The following is a 24,751-nucleotide window of genomic DNA, read 5'->3' on the forward strand; positions in this document are numbered from 1 at the left end:
ATATGTGGGTTTCTATCATGTTATTCTTTTTTTCCTAGCTGTTTTAGAAGGACTTTGCACATTGTGGTAAGAATTATTTCCCTCCTTGAACAGATGCTGAAATAAAGGCACAGCAGGGAAGGGTGACTTGCCCACACGATCAATGGGGAAGTCTCTGACAAAAGTGTCTTATCTACCAGTCACACTCTTACAGTGCATCACTACAGCGCTTCTCACACCCGTATATAGGGACACTGATGTAGCATAGGATACCTCTATCTCCTGCTGTGTTTCTGCTCCATGTGGGGCCCTACCTCCAGCCGCTGCCACGAGAAGAGGTGCTGTTCTCCTGTCGACAGTGGTAGGGGACACCATATGGTATCTAGGCATACAAGTTTGGCTTGGACATGAGGAGACAAACAAGGCTGGGAATCTTATTCGCAGACCTTCCTGTATTCCCTCATGATAAGGACACATATAGGGTGGCCACAGGAGTCCTTGCATAGAGAAAGATTCACTGCAGCTACACACAGCCATGCTTTGCACAGAGCACAGCAATTGTGTGACAGCACAAAAAAACCCCAAACCCAACGTTCAGGACAGAAAGAGAAAAGAAAGGATTGGCTGAAAGGGGAAAGAAGAAGATACTCTTTAAGTTTGATGCTTCCCACAGAAGAGAAACTACTTCAATTTCTGTATCCACCATCAGGTTCGTAAGAAGTTTTATAGCAAACATGCTTTCCTCTGAAAAATAACAGTCTAACGTTGGATGTGTGCATGTCAACAGTATGTAGGCATTCCAGAAATGTCCCTTTCCCATGCTCACATCCAAGCCTCTGTTAGCTCAGCATGGAAAGACTAATGAAAGCTGAATGCAGAGGGTGTGGATGGAGGCACTTCATAGTATCTCTGTTGGCTTCCCATCCATGTAGCCTCTGACACACTTCACAGGATTTTCTGCAAACTTCACCCAGATCTTGCCATCGTTTTAGTTCAAACTGCACTACCACTCTCATGGAAAATTCTGGGGTGCACATCCAGAGGTCCTTTGAACCCAGGTCCTGTGGGGACAGGTAACATCTCAGGATTTGCTGTAATGCAGACCTGAAGCTGGGCACTTCCAATATAACATCCTGGGAGTCATCCCACAGCTGTTCCTCACAAATTGCTCTCACGGGCCAGAAGTCCCCTCAAAGCTGAGAAAGACCCATGGGGTCTGTCCCCTGACGTGCCAAGAAAAGGCAGTGAAGCCACTGATACTGGGAGAAGGCTGGAGGGGGACCCTCGCCCCACATATGGGGCCGCTGGGTGCTGGTGCGAGAGGCATTGGCAGGGCAGGCAGAGCGCAGGGGCTTAGGTGCAGGGAGGGTGATGCACAACCAGCAAGGCTCACTGCAGAGGCCAGTGCTGGGTACAGCCTGGTGCGTGCATACGTACTTCTTAGACACATAAAACAGACGTCGTAAGTGATATATGCATATATCAACAAATCCCACCTGGCCTGTACGCAGCCATTAGCATCTGGCAGTTTGCTGTGAGCACAGGTGAATAATGGCTATGGGGCATGTGCTTCGGGGCAAGGTTAAAAGGTGACTCCTGTATGGTGTAAGTGGATTAATATGACTGGACATGATGCCGGCTTCTCCTCTCACTTCTGCCAGTGTAAATCAAGAGTAACTGCACCAAAGTCAATACATGTGTTAAAGTAATTGGTACACAGGGGCTGAAAAGCACGTGATTTTAAAAGAAAGAATATCTCGATTACAAGCTGTAGAACAGAAACAATGAAAAATATGGCTGCTTTGCATGGCTTCCTGTGGTGCTTTATTAAGGCCCTGCTCCTTCCATGCAAGCTCTACCCCAACAGGCGCCCTTGAAGACCTGGCAAAGAGAGAGCTCCTGCTGTCCTCCTTATTATTGCCACTACAGGGAAACCCCATCTCTGTTCTGTCTAGCAGAGGTCCCCTCTGTGCTGACCTTGCTGCAGAGAAGTGCTGACTCCCGGGGAGATGGAAGGAGATTTAGGCAATGCAACATTAAACATAGACTCAGTGGCTCAAGCCCCAGTGCCTAAAACTGGAGTTATTCCGCTGGTGCCGATGGAGATGTTGAATACAGCCTGACGTGATGAACAGGAACATTATGTATCTGTCTGGCTCAGGCTGAGCGCAGCGTGAAAGATGTGAAGCCATCATTCCAGTTCTTCTGCTGCACAGCCACGGACGGACAGCTGAGCTGGGGACAAGCTGCCCTGGGAAAGGGGCAGCTTTTCCACCCTCTCCAAAATTCCACATCTCAAGGGCTTTATGTGGCAGAGTTGACTTCTCCTTCTGTGCCTTTGTGTGTGCTCTGGGGCCAAGCAGTAATCTAGTAGGTGGGTTTTCCAAACAATTACCTGGCTGCACTGAAACCAGCTCCCGACTCCAGCCTGCACCCTGGGGCACACAGTGATGCAGACAGTGGGGTCACTGGACAAGATGCTGAGCTCCCCCCTAAACACCCCCAGGCCCATGAACAGGCTTTGTCATAGCAACCTGGCTTCACCAAATTTGGTACACCAGGTTGGGGGTCAGTAGAGTGCTGAAAGCGTCCTCACATCCTTTCTCACTGCATTTCTCTTAGTCTTTGGTGGAAGGAGAGTCCCATTTTGGGGCTGCCAGCTCAGAGAGCCACCTGAGCACCCAGCCGCTCTGGAAATGGCACCGCTCATCACAGCCTCCCTCACTACAGGACCAGGTGGCTCCTCCATCACCTCTCCCACATCCCCACTTCAACAGGGAAGCACCCAAATCTCTGCAGGTCATGCTGACCCACCCTGTGGCTCTCTGCCCAGCAGGCCAGTGGCTATCAGACCCTGGGGTGAGCAAACTGGAGCCTAGTAGGGGAGTTTTAACCTCATGTATAACCTCTGCCCTCAGCTGTTTCACAGCTCACATTCTCCACTGTACCACAGTGCTGCTGGTGATGGAGACGTAAAATCCCCAAGAGCCACTGCCTCTTCCCCCATCACACTCCCAGGCAGAGGGGAGTAGAGCCCAGGCCAGAACCAGCCCTGGCCAGTCCAGGCTGCCCACCCCATGCTGCATCCAGGGGGGCTATTAGTTGCCCCCCAGCAATGGGAGTGCCAGGGAAGAGAAGCCTTCCAAACATCCACGTCTCCTGTCTTGTCTGGGGAAAAATAATTCCTCAGTGACTGAGCGGAGCCAGTAGGAATGGTGTCAGGGACATCTGCGTTGAAATTATGTAGGAAGGGAGAGTGTAAGAGCCACTGTAAAAACTCCAGTTTTGGATTTGCCTCCCATCACAAACAGCCTTGCTGTGGAAAAGTAAATGCAAATGTATATGCAAATTAAAATGCGAACGCAAATGCCAGGCCTCCTGGGCTGCACTCACTCAGTGTTACAGAAATCTCTTGACCTCTCAGAAACATTCAGGTTGCTGCAAAGGTCCTAGTCCAGAGGAAAAGAACCGTTGCTTTTCAGACTGGGTTCCTGCTGTTCATCCCCCATGTGTAAACATGGCGACTGGATTTCTTTGCATGAAAAGGCAATTTCTGCACTGTATGCACAGCCCTCTCCTGGCTTTGGTGTGCAAAGCACACACGGTCTTCCTGGCAAACAAGCAGTTCATGGATCGCAATTGTAGACACTAAAACACCTTTCTTTCAGCTTCCAGCATGTATCTGCTATTAACCTGAATGCATGAGAGACAGTGTGCTCCCCAAACACCCACAGGGTGGTTAATAAAAGAGAAGGAAAAATCATTTAAGTCAGGAGGAAGCCTGCAGGTAAAGTGGAGGTTCAGCGCCATAACTTTGCATCTTTCTTTTTTTCTAAACTAATTTTTGCAATGTCCATAGTTAGTGCCCCAGGGCAGCTTCTCAGCCACCGATTGCAAATGGGGGCTGCAGACATGTCCCAGGTGCACGGGGGCTGCACGGGACCATCACCCCATCACAGCACGTTGGGGTGTGGGCAAGGAGAAAGTCCAGGTGTACCATCCATCCACCTGGGAGCCTGGTGCTGCTCAGGACAGGTGCCCATCTGGACCACCGCCATCCTACCGCCATCCTTGGGTGCATCTTCCTCTCACCACAGCCCCTAGAGGCTTCATCTCACATGGTCAAGCACTAAACAAGAGACCTTGCTGGTGCCCACAGGCATTTTAATCTAGGAGAAATTTCTCCTCTACCTTCCCATCTGCCTGAAACTTAAGGAACTTAATCACTTTGAGGCTTCTACCCCAGGGCAAGGTACCCTTGAGGAGGCCAAAAGTTATGGGAGAAAATTGACAGAAACATGGACAATGTGATCATAGGAGCCTTGTTTCCTTAGGAAAAGAGATAAAAGAACAAATAGATATAGAACAATAAGAAAATTACCCTTATTGCTACCAGGGCTCCCCAACACAGTGGTTCTCACCCAGAAATCTCCTCTATAGCCACTGAGAAAAATACTGCAAGTCAGCTCACTGCCGCCCTCTGGAAAGGTCCCACAGAGACCTGCAGTTCTTTAGCATATACAGTACAGGACCAAAAAAAGACAGTCATTTCTTCAGCCCTATTAAATCTTGAGCCCAAGCTGATCAAGCAGCCTACCTGCCTCCATTCGTCTGTTTTCATACACCTCTGGGCTTTCCGGCGTGGTGTTGTACTGCTGGAAAGGCTGGTTGCTGAAGAGATTGTCACACAAGAGGCTGCGACAGAGCTTCTTCAGGAAACGCAGGACATACCCAATGCTGTTCACTACCAGCAGGCTCAGGAGATGCTGCTTCCCCTCAAAAAAAGCTGAAACTGGAAAGCAAGCAGGAGTAATTCAGTACCTGGGGACACACAGCAGGAGGAAGAATGAGAGCAGGGGAAAAGATTTCACACAGGTATTTGTATGTCTTAAATTTTTTTATATAATTACCCCATCTGAAGGATAAAACAAACTGGAGGAGCTTAAGGAGCTGAGTTTGTGTGACCCTGATCACCTTCCCCCTGGAGCGCTGAAAGATGCCGACTGGCATGGCCAGCAGTGCAAGGATTTCTAATTTATGCATCCAACTGAGAACTGTATTGTATGATTGGAAGGAGGCAATTATGATACCCTGGTCTAAGGAAGGGGAAAGAAAACGATCTGCCAATGATGGGCTATTAGGCTGACTTCAGCAATACCCAAGGTTTTAAAAGATAATGGGGAGACAAGAATTAAAGACATGGCTGTGAATGAATAAAAGGTACCAGGGCTGTATTGGAGAGAGGCCTACCAGGTTCACAATGGATCTTTTTTTACTGGCTTAATTGCATTTATAGGCAAAGGAAGGTGGGCAGTTGTGGTCTACTTGGAATCCAGTAAATATGAAAAATCTTTCATTAAACTGGAAATGATTGCATATGAAAGGTGGGTCAGGAGATGATGACAGGTTCTCCTGGCAGGAGACCCCAGACACTGGAGAGGAACCAGCAGTGGTGCATGCTGGCACAAAAAGGATTTTGTCGATGCTGTAAGCTAGGAGGCATTGCCAATGGAGAAGGAGACTGGGAGATTGCATAGAAAAGATTGGCTGATCTTGAGCTCTGCAAGGATAAAAATGGGGGCGATCCATAATTTTTTGAAGAAGCTCAACATGACCTGATGGGAGGAGAAATTACACGACAGGCTCATCAGATATCCACGAGCCATCAAGGTGACACCGTGATGGAAAAGTCAGGTATATTTCAAGGAGGTATTGAACAAAGGATTTCCAGGAGGGACAGGGGAGTGTCCATTCTGCTATATAAAGTCCTGGTGAAACCTGGGCTGGATTGATGGGCACTATTCTGGTCATCCCAGCCCCAGAAGGCTAAATTCACACTTGAAGAGGTGCACAGGCAGGCCACAGCAATGTTCAGGGAACAGAGAGTTTCTCTGTGGCACTGTAGCCATCACCATCTCTGCTACGTGGGGCTGTGGGAAGACACTTGCGCTTCTTTCCCTAATCCAGTGATCTTCCTCCCAATGTAGAGAGACCTGAAAGAAACTGTGTGTTTCAGTCTAGCAGGTGAGGAGTCTCCAGAAATACATCTTAGATTGAACTCAAGGGTGAGAGCAGAGCAATTAAAATTCCTGGACAAAGCTATCAGGGAATATGTATAGCCAGGAATCAAAAAGGGCATAGGACCCAGCCATGAGAGAGTTGGAGGAGTCATAACAGGCCCACCAGGATCAGTTGTAGCAGGACACATTCAGATATCAATAGGTTTGCAAGGAGGACTACATGATATAGCTGCCTGAACTCTACCACCTGGAAGGTTTTTTCCAGTCCTACAGCATCTAGTCACTACTAACGAGTATAAATTGCAATTTTAGGCTTATACTCTTTGAGATAACTTCAGAGATTTACTGCTGGCCTGAGCTGCTCTAAAGGATCATGCTCCACAACCGGATGAGCATCTGTGAGCCAAGCCATGGGAAGACTGGAAAGCCCACAACAAAATCTGTCTGTGCTGCTGCTGGGCTGGGAGTGAGCTGCAATTTCAGAGCCACACCATGACTAGGAGGCCATCCACCCCTCCTTGATGATTAGAATAGGCATGAAGTTAGGAGCAATGTTGACCAGGAGCTTTTAGCTCAGGTACCTGAAGCTGAGCCAGCTCAGATGAACTGACCAAGGGGTTTGGCAGGCTTGGTGCACAACGTGACTCTCCTGCTTCTAATGAAAGTCATATATGCAACACAGAACCAGGAAAAAATGAAGCCTTGCATTAAATTGCTTCAGTCTTGTGTTTCTGTGAACAAATCTGGATCATTCTTAGAGTATTTCTGGTGTCCCTTAGGGAAGACACACCTGTGACTAGAGAGAAATAGAGGAAAGGGAGGAAGCAGGATTTATATGCTGCACAGAGGGCCAGAGCCTGGTCTCCCACACAAGAGGGTCCCAATGGCACAGCTGAGCTGCTGTGGTCCCTGCGAAACTGATTGGACTTGCGGTCCTTGGCTTCATGTTCATGCCTGACTCATCTATGGCAGCTCATTGGAGACCATTGTTTCCGTATTCTCATCATTGTTTCATTCCCACTGCATCCCCATGTGTTAAACAACATAGTGACACAGAACTCTTGCTGTGATTAAAAGAAAAGTTCATGTTCAGTCTGAGAGCCGGGCCGGGGGATTCAGAATGGGACATGGGAGACTCGTCAGGACACAGCAAGAGGTGTCACTGCAGGAAGATGACGAGCTCCTAGGAAGCTCCCTCTGATCTCTGATTCTCTCTTATATATTTGTATAGCCCTGCCATATGGAGAACTGACACAGGGCTTTTGCAATTCCTACAGCTGAGAGCTGTTTTGGCTCGTGAACTGCAGGCAGAGGACACACCAGCAGCTGTACTCTGTGCGAGTTTTCCTTTAGACAAACATGTGGTGGCAATGTGTGGCACAAAGCAGGCTTGCAATGCTGCTCGTCCTTGTATGGCTGCATGAACAACTGTGCTCACATGTCTGGCCTCAGCAGTTTCAAAGACCAGCAAGCACAGGACTCTGCGGCTGGTCCTGCTCCTCCCCTGAGTCACTGCTGCAGTACTCCTTACCCATACCCTTTCATCTGACACCAAGCCAACTCCTGCAGCAGCTCATTTCACAAAGGCAATGAGGAGGGAAAAAGGGCACAGACTGAAACATAGGAGGTTCCATCTGAATATGAAGAGAAACTACTTGGAGGGTGCCAGAGCTCTGGAACAGGCTGCCCAGAGAGGTTGTGGAGTCTCTTTCTCTGGAGACATTCAAGACCCTCCTGGACACATTCCTGTGTGATCTGCTCTCAGTGAACCTGCTTTAGCAGGTGGGTTGGACTAGATGGTCTCCAGAGGTCTCTTCCAACCCCAAGCATTCTATGATTCAGTGTGATTCTGTGGTGTTCGAAGCTGGTTGCCAGCCTGCTGATGTGAAGGGGACAGCTTGGACAGTCCCGGATTGAGGATCAGGTTAAGATTTCAAGCACTTCCCAACTGGCCACAAACCCCTTACAAAAATGCTTTACCTGACACCATCTCGCCTCCGTAGCCCTGCCTGATGAGGGAGAAGACCGCCTTTTGCTGGAGGGCGCAGTCGATGCAAGCCTGCACAGCCTGCTGCAGGGCCGCCGCCGGTCGCTCTGGCCCAAAGTGCTCTGGGAGCTGCTGCACTTTTTTTCTGTCCAGGTACGGCCCCAGGTTTGCTTGTTTGTTGACATAAATGCAGACTGTAGACACAAAATCCCAACAAGGTTGTTACGAAATGTCCCTGAGAGCACCCTAGCAAATGCTAGCTGTATACACTTCTATTTATTTTGCAAGCTCTTCCCGGTGAATTGCTGCCATTTGCGATGGCACAGCCAGGCTTCCCCGCACTGATCACCAATGGCCTAAGTGAAGTGAGCTTTGCTCTGTGTCACAGGTGAGGATAAAGCTACAGGCAACTCAAGAAGCTCCCGTGTGCCTGGGGTCTGCTGTCTTGCGGACTACCTTGTCCGTGCAGCTGGTGACCAAAAAATATGCCCAAGGAGTGCGGGACAGTGACTAGCAGGGGTGACCTTACAGCAACGGGTAACTCCAGCCTGAGGCATGTTTTGGCTTTGTTTGTTTGTTTGTTTTCCCTATGTGTTTTTAAACTGGTTTGTTGAGAGGCCCTCTGAGAAGCACTGCTCTGAGGTGAATTTTGGGGGACTTTGTTTTCTTGCCACTTCTGACCTTGACAGGACGAGAGGAAATAGCCTCAAGTTGTGCTGGGGGTGGGTTAGATTGGATATTAGGAAAAATTTCTTCACAGCAAGGGTTGTCAGGTGTTGGAATAGGCTGCTAAGGGAAGAGGTGGAATCACCATCCCCGGACGTGTTTAAAAGATGCGTAGATCTTAGGGACATGGTTTAGTGCCAGTGTTATGTTAATGGCTGGACTCCATGACCTTGAGGGTCTCTTGCAACCAAAATGATTCTGTGATAAATGCAGCTGTAATTTCTGGAGGGTTGTGCTGTGCTGAGCTGCACAGTGCAATGGCAGAGACTCTGGTCTTTGGGAGTTTCCTGACCCTCTGTGTCCAACCCAGCACTCTGCAAACTGCATCAGCTCAAGGCGTGCAGTGCCATTTGGGACCACAGGTGCACCGCTGAGCCACACAGGGGTTCGGTGAGGGATGCCCCAGCCTCTCCACAGCCAAGACCTGCGTGCCCCTTCTCACATGCCATTGCCTGCAAAGGCAGTTTTTCTACATGCCATCAGGCCTGCTGACATTAGCCAAAAAAATCAGTGTTCTCTTCTCACTGTCATGAACTTATTTTAAGCTTGGCTGAGACTAACTGCTTCTTGGAGGAAGCGGAGATAACGCTCTGGTAACTAGGGGCGACTAAGACACAGCCTAAAGTCAGGCTAAAGTGAGACATATTATAATAGCTGGCTGAGTGTGCCTGAGCTGTCATCTCTCAGACAATATAACATTATCCTCTGACAGAAATCAGATATGTGACAAAAAAACCCCATCAAGCAGAGTGGAGGACATGATGACAGCTGTGTAAAGCTGCAAATAATTTACAGTTTGCATCACCGTAATGAAAATCTAGTGCGACTGTCACAGCACACTCTGTTACCCCATCCCTCACTGAACAGCAGAAGGGGCTCCAGCAGTATATCCTGGGTAAACAGGAGGATAATAGCAATCATACTTATCATTATGTAGCACTTTACACCTTCCAAGTGCCAAACAAACAAAGGGGTAACACAACTAAAGACAGCAGCAGCATGCATGAATTGCAGGGGGCTGTCAGGGCACAGGTTTCCTGGTGTGCCACCGTGCCAAACCTTGCCAAATCTGCAGGATGTGGGTTCTGCCATGACAAGCCACCAGTTTTGTCCAGGGTTCCGCTGCAGGAGGGACCCTGCAGCCTGCAGGCAGCATGCTGGGTCCCTCGCTTGGGAATGGGGTCACCTACGGTCCTTTCAGCGCAGACAGGGAGGTAAAAGTTGGCTTGAGCCTGCCTCGACCTCCTGCAAGCCCTGCTCTGGTGGGAGCCTGTTGAGAAGGTGCTGGTGGCACGGTGATGGGCAGATGGACGTGCAGGACATTGCATCTGCAGAGCCCAAAACGGCCCACGGAGCATCCACCTCTGCAGCCCCCCAGTGACCTTTTCCTCCTCCAAAAGCGGCCCCAGGCACACTTCTCAGGGCAGTGCTTTGAAACACCACTTGGCTAATGTTTGCCAAGCGCTTTGCAGTCTTTGCATGTGAAGGGATAAATGAGAATAAAATATATTATTATTGTAATCGTCGCTACGTTTAGTATCATTCTGCTACCAGAGCAGATGGAAAACTTCTCCTCTGTGCATCCCAGCTAAGAAATAATGGGATTTATGTGTTGTGTTTAGATTCTAATGTTATCTAATCCATTTCTCTGCTGAAATCTCAGGGTAAATCAACTGTCTTGTTGATTTTTTTCTTATTTACATCAGTTTAAAAGCACTTGCCTATGTTATTTCTGGTAATACAAGCAAAAAAAAGAATAAGCCCATGTTTTCCCTGCCTACGGTCAGAAATGACCAGGTCTGTTGCTGTGATAAGGCATTGGAGTTTATGTGCTGGTAACCCTGCCTACAGTCAGACCATGGCTCCTCTGTCCTCCTTCAACCCACAGCTGTAACAGATGCTTCATGTTCACAGCAGGGTTTAGTCAGGCCATTGCAACACCTTTGATGGGGCCAGTGTTGAGTATAAAATGGCCGCATTCATGGGTTGTTGATGTCTGCATTTCAAGAGGAATGTATCTGACACCTCCACTAAACTTGACCCATGGCAGTGGTAATATAATCTTACAGGACACCTCTGTTCTTTGCCACTGGTGGTCAGTCTAATCTGCAAACACCCCATTTTCATGAGCTCCGCCTGTTCTGGAAAGCACAACATCTGGCTGTCAGCCCCTGGTTCCTGCTAACCCCTTGGCCCAGGAGCACCGGACACTGGTACCTGTGAGAGCCTGTGGGGTGGCTGAGTTGGGTATCGTAGCTGCATCCTGGGGGATTGAACTAATATCTGGCTCCGGTGTGCTTCTCGGTGGAGAGACCGCTAAGGGAGTCATCAGGACACGAGACTTCAGCTGCAAAAAATAATCGGTTGGGTAATGAAAGTATATGCAAGATATTCCAATTTTGTCCGGGTATGTCACTCCCTGTGGACTCCCACTCATTAGCAATCTGCTGTTGCATCACTTTCTCCAGGCCGGGAGCATCCGTTCTACTCCCGGGAGGATACCGGATTCTGAAGCCTGACTGATTCGCAGCAGACAGCAATGCCTTAAGTTATGGGATGCAAATATTATGCCACCCACGGGTAGTTATTTACACCTGAGCAAATTGGGTCTAACAGTCTAACAAATCAGTGCAATGGCATTTTATGGCCCATTTCGTGTGGGTGTAAACAATTCTCCGCAACTCAGAAACACGAGGTCTTTAACTACATCATAATTTAGGGCCAAATTCTGCTCTTGGTTACAGGGGTGTAAATCTTGTGTAAATCCAGTGGCACCAAGAGGCTACTTTGGGCTGACACCCATGTAAATAAGCTCAGACCGTGGTCCATAGTGTGTTGTTAGCAGGTTGTAAATACAAACTGCTGCACTGTTGCACCCAGTAATCTTCATGACCTGCAGCCCAGCTTGGAGAAGTAAAATTTATAGTGCAATATCACTGTGTCTTTATGCTGCCAGTACCTGGTAACATCTCACGTGTCAAGTGATGATCAGGTCCTCATAATTATAAAGGGCTGATGTGATGGATGTGACCTGAAGGTACCACTTTCACTTTTTCTTTGGCAATGAAGGGAAGTGGGGGCAAAGCAGAACACCAAGCACATAGCTGGCGGGTTTATATATTTACATATATTGCACTGAGCTGTTCTTCTGGCAGGTGATTTTGTTGTTGTTTTTCAGCAGCCAAAGGTAAAAATGCTATAAGTGACAAGCGTAAGAATGAAAAGGATTTTTTAGCCCTGTTACATTTGTGGAGTATTACTTCTCTCAGAAATAATGTATAAGGTATACTTTAGGTAGAAATGAAGCCAGACCACTACCTACGAACTAAGCATTGAGCAAGTAGTCTTGGAGAGTAGAAGTCATTTTGGATAAGGATTCATTTTGTCCATGGCTATGATTACAACTGTCTAAAATAATGGCCACCATTTCAGTGTAATGGTAAAAACAGGAAGCTGGGGAAGGGAGAGGGAAGGCTGTTGGACTTGGTGCCATTCAAGTGAGTTTTTAGTCTCTGAATCTTCAGGAGTTTGGATCATTCCTCAGTTACTGGCTTATCCCAGTTCCCGGCTTATCCCAGCTCCCTTTCCAGCCCTTGAACCTTGTACACCACCTGAGTGTGCGCTGCCCCACCAGCACCACCAGCCCGGTGGAGGTGGGACAGTTCTCAGGAGAACCCCTTCTCCGCCTGTTCCCCAGCTCTTAGAGACCCAGGCAGGCTCGTGTTCAAGAGCGAATGAACAGAGGGCAAGACTTGTGTAAACTCTCTAGCTTGGAAGCCACTTCTTGGTAGTTTGCTGTTCTAGCAAACAGTTTACTGCGGACTAAATTGCAGCAGTATGTGCTCTGCAGCCTCTGGGTACATATAAATGCCATTTTGTTAGGGGTAGCAGAGAATGTGCCTTCATTAGATCAAAGTAAAATAATGCCTGATTACAAGAGACAGTACACTAGCAAACACGGCTTAAATACCTCCTGGCCACTGAAACTCTGAGTAGTCCCTGAATATCACTAAGTGTAAATCTCAAAGTATTTAATTTTAAAATGTCTTTTCTTGGACTGATTCTCCTCTATCAAAAAGCCAACCCAACAAACCAGCTGACTGACTGAGAGCTCGGCAGTAGAGAGTGCATACACATGAAAGTGAAAAGAAATACTGAAGAAGAGAGAGAGAAAAGGAGACAGGGAAAAATCTGTCAGAGCACTTTGGGAAATCCTTGTGGTAAGGCATTCAAATCAGCTTTTGAATGTCAAACGTCATAAATTTTAATATGCATAGCATGAGATATAAAAGGCAATGTTTTCTTTAAAACAAGATGTACAACCGACCGCCTGACTCTTATGAACTTTCTACCATGGAAAAGAGATCAGAGAAAGCTGATCAGGGATTTAGGGTAGGAAATAAGTGTGCCTACTTCACCAAAGTCACAGTGCATTAGATGCAGAGAGAACATGGGCTTTTTTGCCATTGATGCTGACTATTGGCTTGTCTGAGTACACAGTGGCCATGGATGGGGAGGACCCTGTTGAGTCCTGGAGTTTCTGTTATGAGTTGCACACCCCTTCGGAGCAGTCAGGATTAATCTAGCTGGTATTTCTGTCATCTCACACCAAAAAAAAAGTGAAAGAGGGGGAAGAACATTTCCCAGATAGCTTTTTTTTTTTCCTCTTCTGAACAAGTTCTCTGCCAGCTTGTATAACAAAATACACAGAAAAAAAAAAAAAAAAAAAAAAAAAGATGAACCACAATGCAAACCTTGGCTGTACTTTTCTTAAACCAGTTAGATCACAGGTCCTCATGTTTATGGCTCCTAGTTCCTTTGTGTTGGTTCTCACTTGTCCTGACAGCACATTTGCTAGAAAATGCTGCGTTTCAACCCATCCTTGCAGACCTGTGTCCTTCCAGCCAGGAGTACAGAGGACTTCCTGGCCATGAAAACTCTTGCTGCTGGAGAGACAATCACCTCCAGCCCCTGCAGATGTGCATGCAGATGTGCACCAAGATGAGTGGAGCTTCCAAGTACATGTTTGGGGCTCCTTGGCTATACCTCGCGCTCTCTGTGCATTTGGCTGTGGGTAAGGAGGCTCAGCACGAGAAAGCCAGGGCTCAGCTCAGTCGCCAGGGCAGAGAATGGTCAGCACCGTGCTGGCAAAGGCAAAACACAGCCCAAGGTCTCCTTCGCCTTTTCTTCTTGTGCCATGCAATAGCTTTCTTCTGCACAGCAAATGATGCAGGCGAGTCTGCCCACAGCCTCCTACATCCACTCAGTGTTCTGCAGCGAATGAGGCAGGTAAACTTAAGAGGAGCATGTGTAACCTTGAAGTCCAAGGCTGTACCACAGGACAGGTGAATAACCAGGGCACTTTAAGGTTGTCTGTGCAATCTCAGTCCCAGTGTGTCCAAATCCTGACTGCTTATTTGTCATCATTAAAAGTGACTTCTAAGGCAGCAGGAGAACCTATGCCCTGTAATGGAAAATGTCAGTCCAGGCACCATCCTGTGCTAGGCAACTCTCACTGCCCACCCACCTGCCAAGGAGCTTGTGAGGTCCCAGCTGACAACTAACCCTGGCCTGGTGCCACCTCCCCAGATGGGAGCTGCTGCAGTAGCACAGGAGAACAAACTGCCCTTGGGGTGCTCGGATGGGGCCATTGCTTTGTTCCTCTCTGGGAGGGATGCGGTGGTCTTTGCTGCAGCGCTGCCCCACAGGCATGTTGCTCCGATGTCCTCTAATACTGCAAATCCTACCACGATGCGAACAAAGCCTTCCTTCCTGTGGGCTTTCTAGGCAGCTCTTCGGGGCTGCCCCTCACTGACAGCCAGAGAAATAAAACCGATCCATCTACTAACCTCTCCCCCGGCTGCCAGAATAGGCTTTTTTTTTCCTAGAGATTAAGACAGTTAGAATATTGTGTTTAGGGAAAATGTAACATTTTATGGCAAATAGCTTCACATCAGGTACAAAACAGTTTCTGGAAAAACAGCTGATGAAATTTTATAACCAAAGCTGTGAAAAAATAAACAGGGTAGCAAGGAAAAGGACTTTGCCTGGTGGTGAAGCATGATGAAATGTCATTTTAGGAAGACATAGATATTTACTTTAATATCAATGAAAACAGGCAATGGGTCATCTGGCTATAAAGAGCATGTGATTACAAATGTCTGTTATTCACATCTTGGTCAAAATAAATTTAAATCCAGGCTGTAAATTCCTAGTTTGCTAAAAATTCAGAAGTATTTTTCCATCTGTTCTGTAATAATTCAGCTATCTGGTTGCTATAAAGAATTTGGTCCTCAGCCATTTGGGCAGGGAGTAATTTTTTAAAATGCATTTAAGTCTCATGGTATCCGAAAGTCATGCAATTAGCGAGCTAATTAAATCGAGCTAGAGTTCCCCATCAAAAATTGTAATCTTTGACTCACACTAGGGAAGTGTTTTTGATGGAGAGGGGTTCACTTCAGCTGAGCGCAGAGCATACAAAGGCGCCTCACAGAAAATGTTGCTTCAGTGTACAAATCCTATAGCGCAAATAAACAGAACCAGATGCCTCGGATGCTGCAGCTCATGAGTGTCAGCTCCAGAAACTTAAGCCATCGGTTATAAAAGGATGTCTTTTTACTCACAGCCACTCATGGAGAAATAACATCATCCCAGATTCACTGCTGAAGAAGGGATGCTGTCACCTCCTTACTGAAACCCTGGGGATGGGGATGGGGAGGAGGAGTGTATGGTACCCAGTGGGGGGAAAAGCTTGCCTTTGGAAAAGGAGGAGGCAACAGCAATCAACTGCTCGGCCACCTAGGTCCAAAGTGCAATGTTACTGCAGCATTTTAGAAAATTTAACTCTCCCTTTTCTTCTTCCCCCTTCTTCTTCCCCCACTTACAAATATGTGGCGACTGGTGAAAGGCTTTTTCACAGGTGGATGGGTGCATTTGGGGTGGAACAAAACACATTCCCCAGCAATTTCTATTTTTTTTTTCAAATTACAAATCAAATGTAAATGCAGGAATAAGAAATGGGGGTCAGCAAGACAAGCAGGGGCAGATGGGCTGGGGTCTGCTGAATCTCTGCATAAAGGTCATTGTGATATTTGGCAGATCATCTAATCATCTCAGGGACTCAATTTCACCGAATCTCCAAAGTAGTATTATCCCAGACTTGGATGGTTTTGTTCTAAAGAGCCTATAAGTGACTCTGTGTTGCTTATAATAATTTAAATTATTGGTAATAACAAGTAACTCAAGTAAACCAATTCAGATGTTTCTGTCCCAGAGTTTTAACCTAATACTGAAGAGAAAAAATAAGAAGTGTTTACATATTGCACATTTTACAAAACACTGGAGTATTTGCCCCAGTGTTAGCTCAGACATGCAGCTCTATTTTGGACTACTGCTTTAAAATTCTGCAGTAATTCCAAGGGGGATACCTGAGCCTGCTGTCAGGTTGGCTCTGCTCGGCTGCTGCTGTTAGATCATTCATGTTACCAAAGCTAAAGCTTTTCAGAAGAAATGGGAAACTGCAGCTGGAACTGTTTCTCAGCCATGAAAGATCTGTTTTCAGTACATGCTGAAACACACTTCAGAATGTGCCTCCATAGCAGAAAGGGGTATGAATGAAGCAGGGAGAGCAGAGAGAGACAGGAGAGGAGGCAGAAGATGAGGAGAACTCATTAAGGGCTGAGGTACTGATGGCTACTGCATTAGGTGTTGTCCAGAGGGATGCAGAGGAGCAGGGGGTTCTAGAAATGGGATGCAGAGGGACGGTGAGGAGGGCTTGCCTGGAAAAGAGAGAGGAGGGAAGATGGAGGTTGGAGGATAGAAGAAGAAGGTCTGGCAGGTGGTGAAAAGGAGGGAAGGCAACAAGAAGCATAGCCTGCTCCAGACAAAGCCCAAACCCAAGGAGCTGAGACGTGGTCCCTGCGCACGGCACCCAGCCCATGGGGCTTTGCTGCCTCCCGTGAGCCGGGAGAGACCCGGGGAAGAGCCGGGCAGCACCCGGGGCTGAGCCCTGCTCCGGGGAAGGCTGGGGCAGGCCCTGTGCATGCACCGTCCCTGTTACTCACATGTCTGTTTTAACATCAGGAACTTAAGCAGCAATTATTTTTTAACAGTCAGCAATTTTCCCTCCTTCTGTAATGGACTGCATGTCTGTACCCCTTCCTATTAAAAACAAGGAACAGGCACAGCAAACACATATGGCACCCCTAGCCAGCTGCGGACAGAGATGGAGAGAATAACCGAGCAATCTACCAACAACAAGACCCCTCACTACAATGAAGCTTGTTTTCACTCCCCAGATTAAATTCCCCTCCCCTCAGCATCACAGTCCCATTTTTGCCCGGTCTGAGGCGCAACTGTCGCCCTGCTCCTACCAGCGCTGAGCCCACCGGGGGGGGACACAGCTCCAGCCCACCAGCTGCGCGTGAAGGGCTGAAGGTACTCAGGGTTTCTTTCTTTCTTCAGCCCTGCCTGCCCACCAAGGTCGCATTGAGAACTGGGCATGATTTTCCCCCCAGGTGAGCAGAAAAATAATCAAAACTGCCTTTCCCTCAGTAGGGGAAATCTCATTATTTTCTAAAACGTCCCTTTTTATTTTCCTTTGGAAATTAGCTTTATTTTCTCCTTTTATTCCCACTCCCCTATATTCCTTTCCTTTTCATTTTTTTTCATTTCTAATAACTGTTAGTGAGAGAGAAGAAAAACATGACAAATGAGAAAGAGACACTTTCCAGAAGGTGCGCAGACATCTCACACAACGTTGTGGGAAACAAGTTATTTTCAAACAGTGCAAATTACAATACTGTAGACTTTAAAAAAATAGATTCCCTCTATTTTGCACCAGTTCCAGTAGAAGGCAAACTGGCTTCTCTTACTTTTCTTTACATTGCTCTGCCCCACGCTTGCACAATTTTGCCTCCATTCCTGCATTTCACCTGAAATTCTGCAGAAAATGCAATAAAACCAGCAGGAGGTGGAGAAGGAGTGTGAGAATCAAGTGTCTACCTTGTACCCAGGTTTTCTCCCTCTCTTCTTTGGGATCTTGGCAACCGGCAAAGCGCCAGCTGGTGCCGAGTAGAGGTTGTGAATGGCCACTTTGATGGGTGCCGGCTGGAGCGGGGGCCGCCCCCTCTTCCTCCCCACCATTCTGGGGGACTGCATCTCCCCGGGGACCGGGCTGGGGGGCAGGTGGCTCATCTTCCTGAGAAGGGAGAGAAAAAAAAGGAAGAAAAAAAAAAAAAGAGCTTTTTATTTATTTTTCATTTTAGGTTTTTCGTCCAAAGGCAGTTTTCTCATGCTGCCATTTTCCCTATTACCATTGATCACAAAGCAGCAAGAAACACTCCACAGATGTGCACTCCTGGGGGGGATTCACCTGACCACAGCTGGCTCAGCTTCTCCACAGTGGGACAAAACCCTTGTCATGCTCGTTTCTCTCCACTGACCATGAATGCAGTACAGGGAGCTGGTCCAGGTGGAGAGGTCTCTATTGCAGATGTCTAATAGGCGAACCCCACAACAGCCACCTTAACCTTGCATCCTGCAGGTAGGCGTGATGAAGGCACCAGCTTGCACCCATCAGTCAGTGCCTGTTTTCAGAAGGGGCTTGGAGGAGATGACCTCCTGAGGTCCCTGCCAACCTGATTTTTTTCCCTGAATTCTGTGGTTCTGCAAATCCTCCCTCACCTCAGAAGTGCTACCAATACCAAAATGGACTTTGCTTCATGTGCAGCACTCCTGAGCAGAGAGGCTGAACTGGACCACAAGGCTGCCAGCACTAGGTAGAAACCTTAGAAGAGAATTGCCAAACATTTACTCTCTGCAGTTTTATAGCATCTATTACCATGCATGTTAGTAGTGGGCTTTTGGATGTACTCCCTCAAAAGCTGTTACTTCACCACAACTACATGCAGCTGATGAAGTTGAGCAGGGGTAATGGAGTGGAATGTGCTCCATTTTCCTCTGTCCGGGTTTTAATAAAGAAAACAAATATACAGCCATACACATAGTACCAAGGGAATATAGAGCATTCTTCACAGCTTCTGGCAAGGGTCACGTGCTAACAAAGGTCAATAAAAATAAAAAAAATCATAAAAATAAAATAAAATTTAAAAAATAATAAAACAAAACAAAAAAAACAACACACACAACTGCAAAAATACATTTTCAAATGTTGGTTTGTTCAGGCACTTGCTTTCCTGCACGTGGGCAGAATACTAGTCCCAGTCCTGCCTGCATGCATTGCTAGACATAAGGGTCTAAGTAATTCTCATGCTTTTATGATAAGCCTTGTGATGGCTGACGTTTTCAATTTCATGCTCCCTCAGGCCAGTGATAACAGAAGGCTCTCTGCTCTCTGTTTTTACAGAGCAGACTTCCAGCCCTCTCAGCTACAGAGAAAAGCCTAAAGATATGGTCCAAGAGCATCCTCTAAGCTCAGAAAACATAGTGCAAGTAAATCTTTATTTATTACTATAAGCAACTGCAACTTTTTACAAAATCTACAAACTGTAAAATCTATAAATTTCTCACTACACTTCAAATCTCACAATTTCAGAACCCAATGTGATTGGACTGATCAGAGCTGACATTGCTGAGAATGAAATCGGGTTTGCTCACCCACATATTGGGAAGGGTATCTCTTGATAGGAGCCTCTGGTGACAAGTGTCTGCAGCTGGCGGCTTCTCTGCTTCAAAGGCAAGTATGTTTTACCTAGTTAAAAGTTTGTTAGCATGACTGACTAACAAGCGACTCACTTCTCTGGTGTTATCTAGTCAGTAGTTTACATGGTCTGCTGTAGGCTAAGAAAAATAGAGAGCTCTCAGCCTTATTCTCCAGTAAATGCATTTCTTTGCAATATATTAAAAACTGGGTGTTTGTTGGGATTTGTTTGTTTTGTTTTGTTTTGGTTTGTTTGTTTCTTTTTTGTGGTTTTTTTGGGGGGGAGGGGGCTATTTGTTGTTTTTTGTGGTTTGTATTTTTTTTTAAACACTAGAGGTATCTGCTCAGTTGAGACAGATCCATTATGGATGGTAGGACATATATTGACTATAAAATTTCCAGTCTTCAGCATCAGCTGCCTAAAACTCTCTTGCAAACGCTGAATGTCTAACATCAGATCGGAGCACACCTGCAGTGCCTAATTCAACATGTTGTCTGGGGCCGCTGTGGTTACACTCTCTAGGCATGCTCAACCAGCTTGGGAACCAGTGGAAAGGCTGCCATAGTACTCTGATTTTTCCCAAATAGAAGCCTTGTGTGACTGCAGAGAGTGTACTTTCAGGGTTAAGACCATGATGCTTGTCACAGCAGGAGTCAAATGGAAAAGCTCTGTCTATCCTGAGCATCACCACTTTCCTTCTGTCTTCAGTGGTATGCATTTTCCTCCCTGTTGTGCTTTCTGAGGGACTCCCTCCTTTGTCTCTTCCACCTCCCAAAATAAGATGTCCCCAAGATGTTATATTACAGGCTGGCTGTGGGCAGGGAGTTCAGCAGGGAAGGGAAATGCAAGGATTACACTGGATTTGGCACAAGACCTCACTATTAAAGCCTAGTGCCTCAGGCTTTGCATCTTGGTCTGCTTTAAACAAAGCCTGGCAATGTGAACTTTCACAGAGGAGCTTGGCAGAGGCTGAGGAGGACAAGCCCAGCCCAGGTCTGCTCCCTGCCTGGGGAAGAGCAGTGGTTCCCATGGCAGGGGCCACTGGTGGGCACGAAGCTGTGAGACAGGAGGTATGGACCTGCATCAAACACCACACTGCGTTGCCTTTATTGTATTCTCCTTTGATGGTAGAGGTAGGTGGTGGCACCTCAGAAACTTTGAGGGTTAACAGCTCCCAAAGCAAAAGGGCCGCTGACCTGAAGCACTTCTCTGAAATGCTGCTTTCTTTCGCAACTGGTAAGGTATGAAACACATGGCAGTCAGGAAACACACTAAATATTAGCTATCACAATTTTTTTGTCCTCTATCTCTGCTTCTGAGACTTGCAAAACTGTGCTTTGGCATAAACCTCTTAAAACTCCTTGCCACATGTGCCAGCACACAAGACCCAACTGGACTGTGTACAAGATAACCTCAATGTAATGTGTTTGAATTGATACAGCAAAGACAAGAAGTCAACTGCGGTATAAAAGCTGTTGTTATTACACTTAATTACAAGCCCAGCTGTGACATGATTCACCTTTCTTGTATGCCAAGGGAAATGAAGGGTGCCTTTGGTGGCATTTACTCTGTTACGCTGCTGCAGATCCTGGAAGGCAAGTATCCACCCCAACAGTGCAGGAAGACAGTAGACAAGCAAAAACTGCCTCTATCATGCAGAGGTGATGGCATGACCTCCTCTTACAGCCAAGAGAAAGCTCTTGGACAGGCTGGAAAAACATGCAGTCAAATTGTGGGTCAGCCAGAGAGCCTGGAGCAACACAAGGGCTTGTCTGACCACTCCCCCAACGAAGTCAAGGTGTTAGCTCAGAAGTTCTTTCCTGGGGCAGCTCTGATCGCTGCCACAGCCTGGGCTTGACCCACAGCTCAGCTGCTGGAAAGCTTGTTGGCTTCAAGGCAAGTTAAGAGAGCTTGATGCAATTTAAGGGCAAATTCAAGGAAGCAAATTACAGGCTACTAACAAAGGCACCTCCTCAGTTCAGGAAATCACTGTGGTACAAATAGCCCAGGACAGTCTTTTGGGAGGGAAATCAGCGTATGTTTGCCCTGCCCTTGTACTTTTCCTAAGGCGCTGCTTCGGATGGCTGAGCATGGTGCAACTTCAGCCTGACCTGGGCCTATCAGTTTCCTACTGTTAGCATAAAAATAGCAGCAGGACACTGCTTTACATTCATGGCTTCTCACCACTTAATGCAGGGCCAGACACAGAGTAACCTTTCCTTACATCTTTCTCAAACGTTGTCATCTGGAAATTTAATTTCCAACCCTGCCTTCCACATTACCCCATCAGATCCCATAGAGGGGGTAGCTGGGAGACACCTGTCCCCACCACAACGCCCAGGCGAGGGCTGTAGAAGGATGAAGTCTTCTCCCTCCGGGCAGCAAAGGTTCTGCTGTGACTTCAGAGGACCCCGAGGAGCACCATGTGCATGGCACTCTGCCCCCATGGAAGGCCAGAGCTGGAGAGAAGAAAAACATGCCCTAGACCAACCCTGGCGACCTGTAGGGTGTTTCTAACAGCCTGTACTTTGAATTGTGCTTGCCTTGCATCATGTGTTCATGACCTGGTGAGACCACATCTGGAATATTGTGTCCAGTTCTGGGCCTCTCAGCTCGAGAAGGACAGGGAACTGCTGGAGAGAGTCCAGCACAGGGCCACAAAGATGATGAAGGGAGTGGAGCATCTCCCGTATGAAGAAAGGCTGAGGGAGCTGGGGCTGAGACTGAGGGGTGAGCTCATTAATGTTTATGAATATATAAAGGGTGAGTGTCACGAGGATGGCGCCAGGCTCTTCTCGGTGACAACCAACAGTAAGACAAGGGGTTCCACTTAAATTTGAGAAGAAACTTCTTCTCAGTGAGGGTGACGGAACACTGGAACAGGCTGCCCAGGGAGGTTGTGGAGTCTCCTTCTCTGGAGACATTCAAAACCCGCCTGGACGCCTTCCTGTGTAACCTCACATGGGTGTTCCTGCTCCGGCGGGGGGATTGGACTGGATGATCTTTTGAGGTCCCTTCCAATCCCTAACATGCTGTGATTCTGTGATTCTGTGATGTGTTGGTGCATATGCTGCATGATTAGCAACACAACTGACTGTGCTGGCAACTGTAGCTGATAGTGCAGGTGGCTACAGTGCGTTTCCACCCAAGCTGAGTATTTTTGATGGACTTCAAAGACCCATTCTTAGTAAAAATTAATGCCTGCCATAAATGCAGCTTTTAACCTGCACTCCAGTAACTGCAAGGGATGAAGGCAAAAATATCACATTAAATTTTATATTGGTAATTTCAGAGTATGATCATTTAAACTTGGTTTACACCAGGTTTCATGCAAACCTGTGCCTGGACTGGGATTAAACAAGCTATTCATGCCTTAAGCCTAAGGAAGTTGCAAAAGCGCAGTGGAGCAGAAAACGTGCCTGTTTCACAGCAGCTGAAGAATGCCCTGCACTCCCGGTACAGCCACGGGTCCCAGCTGCAGAAGGACTCTGACCCAGGAGTCCCTGCCAGCACTTGCAGCCCTGCCTCCAATTCTTGCCTCCTGCAGAGCTTCATGTCTCCTAGATCTACATACCCAACAGGCGTATGTGGGAAAGATATGAACTTCTTGTAATCTTGTCTGTCTTTCCTTCAGCTGTTGTTCAGGAAAGCACACTCTGTGGGGAAATACCATGTTATTAAATGCGAGGGAGGGGATACTTTTCAGCCAGTAACAGGACTATTTTCCCCTCCTTCTCTGTGCACAGCAGGGCAGCCCTTTGACCGTGACCACTCGGTGGTGACGGCCTGCGGAGCAGGTGAGCAAAATGAGAAGCATAGCCTGATCTGGAAGCAAAGCTTTACACCTACGTGCTCCTCTTGGGTGGTATTCTGGGACATGAGGCGTTACACATCTCTTTGTCATGAACACCAAAGCAGCACCACATATTACATAAAAGGTAAGTGTTTAGTGAAGCAGGCAGTAGGAATTTTTGCTAATAAAAGCATTGAACCAGTGTTCTCTGCATGTCTGGATGTGACTGTCTAATGACATTGTATGGAGAGCACCCATCTCACCATTGCTTGAAGAAAGGTCAGGATAATTTTCAGCCACAGAATGAAGTTTTTCTATGGCAATTTGCAAAGCTCCACTCCTTCCTTTCCTATTGCTTTGGGGATTGAAGTGAGAAGAAGACACTTCTCTGAGGGACTCTCTTGCCCATTTTGACCCCAGGAAGCCAATTTCCACATAAAACCTTTGAGACCGTCCAGCCAACAGGATTTGAGTAGAAAGGCCCGTTTTCCCAGATCAATAATTAAAGAAACAAACACCACAAGTATCTGTGGTAGCTATGAGAACCAAGAACGGCGCTTAACCCACCTAATTTCAAACCTCGGTTCATCAATCAGTGTAGGTGCTTCTGGTCATTTCAGATGTGATCTCTCTTACACCCTGTGCCACGTCTGCCAGAATGTCTTGGGCACCTCAGGTCTCCTCAGGTGGCACTAGGTGACTATTTTAGGCAACCAGATTTAGTTATAGAAAAAAAATCCGTAACGAATTAAGACACCTAAATGCCTACATTCACACCCTTACACAGATGTCTCTCCATGTGTGCTTGATGTCTGGCCTCCCGTGGTGTCAGTGGAGATCTAGTCAACGAGGCTGACAGTGTGCAGTCATTCAGCTGCCCAGACACAGGCGTACTTTATGGTGGGCTCCGTGGCTCCAGGGTCCACTGACCAGGTGCAAGGTGACTATCACGGAGTCTGTCCCTTCCTTGTAGACACCTTTATCTAGGTGTCTTAACCCAGAGTTAATCCCATTTGGGACCCGATATTACAATGAGGTTGATGTTGTTAAACATGATATATACATGTTTCTTCCGTTTATAAAGTAAGCCCAGGAACACAAGATCAGATCTAGATATCTGCAATGGCCAGGTGAATCCCACCCTTGGCCACTTACGCCTATCTACAGTGGCCAGTTATGTCTTATCCTGTGTTCAGGATATTTCTAGTTACCAGTACATTGGACTGCAGAAGAAATCATTGCCTTTTTGGAAGTGGAAACTCAGGCTTCACAGGTTAGAAAGACTTGAGATTCTTTGGCCTGTCCCAGACTCCCTGCAAAGTCCCGAGTGAGGAACTTGCTACTCTTCCAGTGTCTCACTTCTCCCACATGTCCCACAGCACCCACTCGGGGAGGCAGGAGGAGAACCAGGCATGTGAAGTGACATGCTCAGGACAAGGCCAGATAATGGCAGGGTCCAGGCTCCTTCTGTTCCTGTCACTGATGTCCCAACCACCGCCACATGCTGCTTCTCAAGGAAAAGTGGGCAAAATATTTCAGTACCTCTAACTTGGACAAAAGAATATGTTTCATTTCTTAGTTCCTA

At 47.2% G+C, this 24,751-nt stretch overlaps 1 protein-coding gene across 1 annotated transcript in view; it reads right to left on the reverse strand.

Moving 5' to 3' along the window:
* The window catches only part of SCML4 (Scm polycomb group protein like 4), a 44,023-nt gene extending 26,152 nt beyond the window's left edge, over positions 1 to 17,871 (reverse strand). The window contains exons 1-5 of the mRNA XM_065632679.1: positions 17,716 to 17,871; positions 10,930 to 11,059; positions 7,980 to 8,180; positions 4,577 to 4,771; positions 3,369 to 3,371 (exon numbers count right to left, since the gene is read on the reverse strand). Of these exons, the coding sequence (XP_065488751.1) occupies positions 3,369 to 3,371; positions 4,577 to 4,771; positions 7,980 to 8,180; positions 10,930 to 11,059; positions 17,716 to 17,871 (685 nt within the window). The remainder of the gene's footprint in view (positions 1 to 3,368; positions 3,372 to 4,576; positions 4,772 to 7,979; positions 8,181 to 10,929; positions 11,060 to 17,715) is intronic.
* Positions 17,872 to 24,751: the final 6,880 nt, after the last annotated feature.

This window comes from Caloenas nicobarica, chromosome 3, assembly GCF_036013445.1.
Source record: "Caloenas nicobarica isolate bCalNic1 chromosome 3, bCalNic1.hap1, whole genome shotgun sequence".
Lineage (NCBI taxonomy): Eukaryota > Metazoa > Chordata > Aves > Columbiformes > Columbidae > Caloenas > Caloenas nicobarica.